At 26.5% G+C, this 7,374-nt stretch overlaps 1 protein-coding gene across 1 annotated transcript; it reads right to left on the bottom strand.

The window, feature by feature from the left end:
- Positions 1-5,831: 5,831 nt before the first annotated feature.
- LOC145841218 (uncharacterized) lies at positions 5,832-6,866 on the bottom strand. The gene is made up of 2 exons (XM_082948589.1): positions 6,801-6,866; positions 5,832-6,371 (listed from the first exon to the last, which is right to left on the bottom strand). The coding sequence occupies exons 1-2, from the start codon at positions 6,864-6,866 to the stop codon at positions 5,832-5,834; spliced, it is 606 nt and encodes a 201-aa protein (XP_082804715.1).
- Positions 6,867-7,374: the final 508 nt, after the last annotated feature.

Below are 7,374 nucleotides of genomic sequence, written 5' to 3'. Positions count from 1 at the left end.
TCAAGTTCACGCTCGTCAAGTGCGAGAATTTATAAATTTTGATGCATGATCTAAAAAAATACAAAATTCAACCATCATAATGTTAAATAAACAAAACGTTGAACAAACCCTTTAAGCGAGAGTTTCATATTTCCACTGTTATTTATAATCTATTCAAAACGCTAAAATAATAAAAAACTCTTAAAAAACAAAAAAAAAATGAAAATATTAAAACAGGGCAAAAAAAAATTACACGAATAAAACAAAAGAGACAATGAACTTTTAAAAAAGTATATCAACTTTTTTTTCTATTTTGTTACATATTGTTTAGAGCTTAGCAGCAGTTGTCGTTAAGTTGGTCTTATTCCAGCTTCTAGTTGGCTAAACAGATGGTTGACTCTGATTAGATTAAAAGTTAGGAGTGGAAATCTGAAGTTACCCCTTTTTAAGTGATAGAAATAGTCTAAAGATGCTATAAAAAGAAATCAAAAACAAAATCTTTAGTTTTTATCTTCAAAACCTTTGTTATAAGTAGCCCTTCGAAGAGTATACATATATAGTTGATTATAAAAATTAATAAAAAATGAGTTTTTATTTCCGGCTGGTACAAATAACAGCCTTTATAATAAAGATAATAAGACTTTGAAATTACTATCAATTTTGGAAAACTATTATCGATACTCGAGTCTTGACATCATTTACATTGGTGCAAGTGCTTAAAAGTAGCACTGTGTTTATCTTATACTTTGTGATCAGCAACCCTTCTAAACATTTGACGCAAGGTCTCTTCAGTATAGAAGATGCTCTTATCTACAGAGCAGGTATGATAAATGATTGTAGATGACATTCGCGTCAAATATTTCAGAACTCTTGCTGTAAATGTTTAAGTATTCAGAAACTTTGTTGCTAGTATTATTTTTGTACCTTGTTTTTCTAAACAGATTTTATTCGTTTTTGAAATCATAACGAGCGGTTTTCTGAATAACTAATACATTTTTTTATCAATGTTTAAAAATGTTTTACAATTCCTTTTTTTTTCTAAAGAACAAAATAGATTAGAAAGGTTTTAATTTTTAAAAGTTATTGAAAATGAAAAATTTATTCTTGTTAAGTTGCAAGTGGTATTTTAGTATATACAAAAACTCAAAAACTTAAACAAGAACTTTTTAAGTCGTGTTTTGTTAACATGTTGATAAAAAAAAGCTTGGTATTTATTGCAGAGTCTTTCAAGTTTTGGTGTGTTTTAATTTTAATTCAGAACTCAATTAATTATATAAAAGTTATAAGTAATATTTTATTTATTAATTTAATTTCAGTTATACAAAGAAAACATAGTTGTTATAAAACAATTAAATAATTATAAAAAAATTAAAATGAATCAATGAATAAAAATTTATATATGTAGTATAGTAAAACAAAACATATTTATTCAAATAGAGATGTATGATATACTATATATCTTAGTGATAACTTGTAATAACAACTTGTAATAATAATAACAGTCATTAAGAGTCTAAAATAACATAACTTTTTTTATTTATGTTTAAACAAACTGTAAAACTATAAATACTTATGATGCTAAATTTTAAAGTAAAACATGCAGATTATCTATAACTTTACAATGTTTGATAATTTATAACTATTTTATTTGTTTCAACTTAAACTTAATGTACTTTTTTTTAAATAATTTAAAACTTGTTAACTTATAAATATAAATACTACAAACAATATTTGTTCTATCAAATGTTTTTCTTATAGCTTATTAATTAACGAATTATGGTAAAGTTTGCAGTATGGATTGAATGAATATTTAGTTTTAAAAATCTTTTCTGAAAAGCACGTGTTTATAGAAGTACAAACGACTATTAATAAAATAAACTAAGCTAGAGCATAATTTAAAAAAATTTTTTCTTCCTGTAACTGTTAAGAAAATATTTAAGTCTAAAAAAACTAAGATGATACTTAGATAGTTTCAAAACTATTAGAATTATCATATTTTTTTCCGAAAGCAAGTAAAGTTAAGTATAAAACTGAATCAATCTATTGTATTTTGTCAAGTTAACTGAAAGATTCGTCTAAAGAAGTACATTTCACAACATAAAATAATAACTTTTCTGAATCATTTTTAGTATTTAGTTTAAAAAAAAATCAAATTATAATGTACGAAAATACAGTAAAGCCATAAATTGGTAATGAGTTTTACTTTTATATCGTTCATTATTATAATATGCTTGTTTGGATTTTTATAAGACAAATTTTTTTAATACAATATTCTTAGCAGATAAAAACAGTATTTTAAACAACTTTTGTAAATTATTTAACTTACTTTAAGAAAGAAAAATATAGTTTTTAATAAAAAACCGCAGATGTAAAATCAAACTTCTAAAATAAATAGTTAAATAGTATTTCGACAAAGCTACAGACTAAAAAATAAGGTTTTCATTAATAACTATCGTAGTAATAATTGTAAACTAGAGTAATCATGAACAACTTAAATAGGTTTGGAACTTATTTAAAAACTCTTAGTATCATAATTAGATGTTTTAATTCACATGTTCTACAACTAAATATTAAACATAAGCTTCAGTAGTGATTTCAATTTAGATGTGATAAACTAATGTAATAGAAGTTAATATAAATTTTAATATGTTAGAATCAATATTATATAAAGCTACTTATCTCTGAAATATATTTAAATATTTAAATGGATTTTAAAAATAAGTTATATTTGAAAAGTGACCTTACTTTAAGTACATTTTTTTCTACTTTATTCATTTTTCTTTTTGATTGTTCAGATTAAAACATCTATTTCATAAAGAATGTTTCACTTTTACTGAAATCACAGTATAGATAACTTCACACACTAAACTAGAAATATAACAGTTGTTAGTAAAAACTTATTTTATTAACAACTTCAAATACAGTTAGACTTCAGCAGTTGTGTGACATTAAAGTTTACGTTATTCGATAACATATATGTCAAAAAAAATTAGCATATGTTAAAAAACTACTTGAAAAAATAAAAATATTAAAATAAATCTTAAAGTGTATTTCTTAAAAGTATATGAGTAAAATTAAAGTTCGAATAACGATAAAACTATAATTTAATTTACCTTTTACAGTTTCGCTATTTTTTTTAAACCGTCCAAAGGCATTGAGCAGTGCAGTGGTTATCTTATGAAAAGCAATTCAAAGAAGAGTGAGTAATTAGATAAATGTCTCAAAAACTTGTGCATTCTCAAGTTCGGAAAAGAAGTTGGTTTGCAAAAGTTTAATGATTTGATGGATTACCCTGTAGGTAAAGTTCTAGGTAGAACAATTCCTAAAGTAAAATATCTAAAAGCAGATAACCTTGTCCAACAAAGCAACATTAAGAACAATAATGCTAAACCGGAGCCTAAATCGTCAAAAAAGAATATTGAAGGCATTAATCAAAAGTTATTTACTTTCGGTGTTGACTCTGATGGAGTTATGATTAATTATGAACGGGATATTGTTGATTTCTTACTTAATCCTATGAACAGTTATGCAAATCTTCGAAAGTGGGACCGACTGATGCAACGTGAGGTATCTAAGCTTCTCAACAAAAAGAATTCTGGGTTGACCAAGACTCTTACCGACCTAATTGAAAAAGTGAGCGATTGTGAAACAAATTCTTCTCGTTATACTGAAAAATCGAACGATGTTGAAAGCAAGACTTCGCAAGTAAAACGGTTTGATGCCCCTTCGAAGAATATCGAACCAGCAAATATAAAAATACAATTTTCAGCCTCAGGTGAATTCTCAGGCAACGAAAATTTTACTGCAGCTCGTGGTTTTAAGAAGCAAGCGGCTGGTTGCCCGGAATTGAAAAAGTCTTTGCTAGAATTTCCTCCATTGGAAGATTGGAAAATAAATTAATAAATCTTCTGAAAATAGACCGATAAGAGCCTCTTCAAAGCAAACGAAAACTAAAGGTTTACCTGAATAAGAGAAGAATTCCAGTAAAGTTAACAATACCAAACCGGAACCTAGACTGCTAAAAGTAAGAGGCAAAAATGCAAAACAAAATACATTGTCTTTCGATGTTGACTCTGATGGTAAAGTGATCATAAATAATCAGAGCCTGGCAAAGTTCCTACTAAGTCCCACGAACGGTTATGCTAATCTTGAAAGTTGTGACTCATTGATGCTAGACCAGCTATCTGAGCTAGCCCAAAGCAAGGCACCTGGGTCGCCTGAAGCAATTGAAAGCAAGAAAGAATTAAAGTTAAAAACCTCTACCGACGTTGATGCTGCTCGTGAAGATGATCAGTTGTTCAATTATTGGTTTCGTGACTTTCCTCCGCTTGAAAGCTGTCCTGTCATCCCAATAATTTCGCAAAAGAAATCTGATGAAAATGAACATAATAAGAAGTTAAGCTTGCTCAACGTACCTTGCCAGTGGGGTGCAAACATTGAGTTTAAAAAAAAAGCAAACAAGTTCAAAACTCGTTACAGTAAGGTTGTTAGAAAAGTGAGCAGGTGTCCGAACGATCCATCAAAACTCCGCGTCCATTGCTTCAATTCTGATGAGTCGATTTGGATGGATACTGATGAAGTTAACTGAATATATCTTTGATTTCTGATGTGTAATTATTGGTATTTCTGTTCACTATTTACTTGTTTCGTTCGTTATGTCAAATGTGTTTTTTATCAATAAACTAGTACTATGTTATAGTGTTTATTTGTACATGTTTGCTTTATTAACATGTAAGGTTGCTATCGTGTGAATATCTAAATCTAGCCGGCGTAAACGAAGTTAGATTAACATAACTACAAGGTATTTTATTGAAGAGAAATGGAGCAATTTAATTTTTAAACAATATCAAAGATGATAAGAAAACTTATAAATTAAAATGGTATTACTTTCTCTAGTACTTTTAATTTTTTGAATTAATAGTTTTTTAGATATGTTTAAACAAAGCTCATGTAGCATTTAAAAATATTTATAATTCAGAATGTGTTTTTATTTAACCTCTCTTTTCATCCAGATGTTTAAAAGTATTAAAATGCTAAAAACTAATTCAAATTATTACCTTCTACTTTAGAAATTTTGATTTTAATAGAAGATGTTATTATAATTTTAGATATTCAGCTTTTTTTCTATTTAAAACTTATTTGAAGCTTTATATTTCTATCAATTTCGTTTATACTAAATTTTAAGTTATTATTGTTTTTTTATTATAAAATATTTTATACAACTGAAATTTCAAAACTACAAGTGTAAGCTCTACTTTTTATGAAAAAGTTGTTAAGAAAAAATCTTAAATCTATTTGATTAATCTTTTTAATTTCAAAGTAGATCAACCGATGTTTTTTGATCTTCTTTTAATTGATTTTTTTAATTTATACCAAAAATAATGACACTAGTTGCATTCATTAGCAAACTTTTCCCACTCAAAAGAGCTAACAACTCAAGCTCTTTAGGTCTCGCACTTGCAAACATTTTTTTATAATTTAAACAAACAGTAAACACATAACTTATAGTTTAGTTATAAGTCTACACATTAAGATCAAGCTATTTTATTTTTATTAAGTATCAATTAAACTTCGATTCAACCGAAGCAGTTTTCAAGAAGTAGTACTAAAATTAACCAAAAGTAAAATTATAGTTCTTTTAATCAGAAACTATTATATACAAACAACATTTTTTTCTTTTCGATTATATTATACAACACAACATATAAAAGTTAAAGCAAAATGTTTCATACAATAAAAAATCAAAAAATTATAAAGATCAGTTACTACCAGTGGCTTTATGTAATAATCGTAGCAATTCTATGTACTGTTTTACCCATCAAAATAAATTAGAAAATTAATAAAGAATGTCTTTACGCGAAAAAGTATATACAAACAGGACAGGTTCTGTGGTTTTCAAACCAACCATACACGCAGTTCTTACAAAAGTTGTGTTTACCGTTACAACTTAATTGGATCATTAACATGTCGACTTCAACATTATCTAAACAGACCGGGCATATTTCGCCTATCATTGAGTTATCCGCTCTAAAGTGAACAAATTCACGAATTCGTGAGGCGGTCAACCCCGGAAGTACTCTTTTTTTAACGTTCATTTTTTCTCCGTCAATAGTTTTGAACGTTAACAGATCGTTCAGCAGCTGTATAATACGGTGTAACCGAAAGAGAGTCAAGTGATTAAGGGAGATAAAGGCTTCCCACATATCAATCAGGATTTTGTTCAGGAGTTGATGATTTTTGGCTGTTCTCTCTTCAAAATCGTCCATTTGACGCGCTGAGGTTACTCTTTGTAGATCGTAGAGCCAAAAGTGATAACGGTTCCAGCGGAGTGGTGGGTATGGGATTTTCGGACACGTGATGAAACTCTGGATACACTGAAGTTCGTCCACCAGCTGAAATATTTTTTTTTCATTAGTTAATTACAATAAAAAGTTATAAAAGAATTTTTAGTACAATAGGAAAATTTAAGTTTCGCTAATATTCAGAATCTGTATTTTTTGTTTTAAAAAGTTTAATGATTAAAAAGAGTTCAAAATTATGTTTTATCTTAATATTTGCGAAACTCAGCTTCAAAGTACAATATATTTCTAGTGGTTATAAAATTAAAAAGTTACATTTATTACTTTATTTATATTGTGTTTAAATTATACAAATACTGTTTGTTTTTTTTCAATAAAATAATTAAAACATATTTGAATATAATACTTAATACAAAAAGTCTAAATGACCTTTTTAATGGTTTTTATAGGTCTATTTACTATAAAAAAAAACTTTATTCTTGTTAATTTTAAAATGCAGGAAAATTAAATATAATCACTAACCTTGTCAAAGGATCTTGTAAACTCTTCATAGCTGTCTGCAAGCGTGAGTGGGCCTATAAAACTCATAATTTTTACGTCAAACAATAATCAATAACCTGTATAGTTATGTTAAAAATAAATGAATTTATAAAACCTTTTTACTCCCCATTGTTTTGTTCCCAGATAAAAACAAAAAAACTGTGGTATAAGGTAAAAATAAAAATAAATAATATTAATATAAAATTTCAATAAAATGAAAAGTTTTATATCTTAAAATAAACTTTTAAATAATGAATATTAAAATTCATTAATAAAACCTAGTCTAATATTTCAAACAAAAATATTAAATTTCTCACTTATTTGTAAGTAGTTTGCGAAGTTTTACTAATATCATATGAGTAAATAGCAATACAGGTTTATTCTTATAATTTATCCATGAATAAATTTAGTTACTAAAACTAAATTACTAATGGTATTTATTTAGAATGTTTAATAAAATTAAATTTTTTTACTACAAACTTATAAATAAAAATAAACTCTATACCTAAGATATGAAATAAAAGAATAAAATTATAAAAAGTATTAACAAGCAAAA

Source organism: Thalia democratica, chromosome 1 (genome assembly GCF_965202585.1).
Source record: "Thalia democratica chromosome 1, ktThaDemo2.hap1.1, whole genome shotgun sequence".
Taxonomy (NCBI): Eukaryota; Metazoa; Chordata; class Thaliacea; order Salpida; family Salpidae; genus Thalia; species Thalia democratica.
Note: the sequence above shows the minus strand (reverse complement) of the source record. Positions and strands in the feature narration are given on the sequence as shown.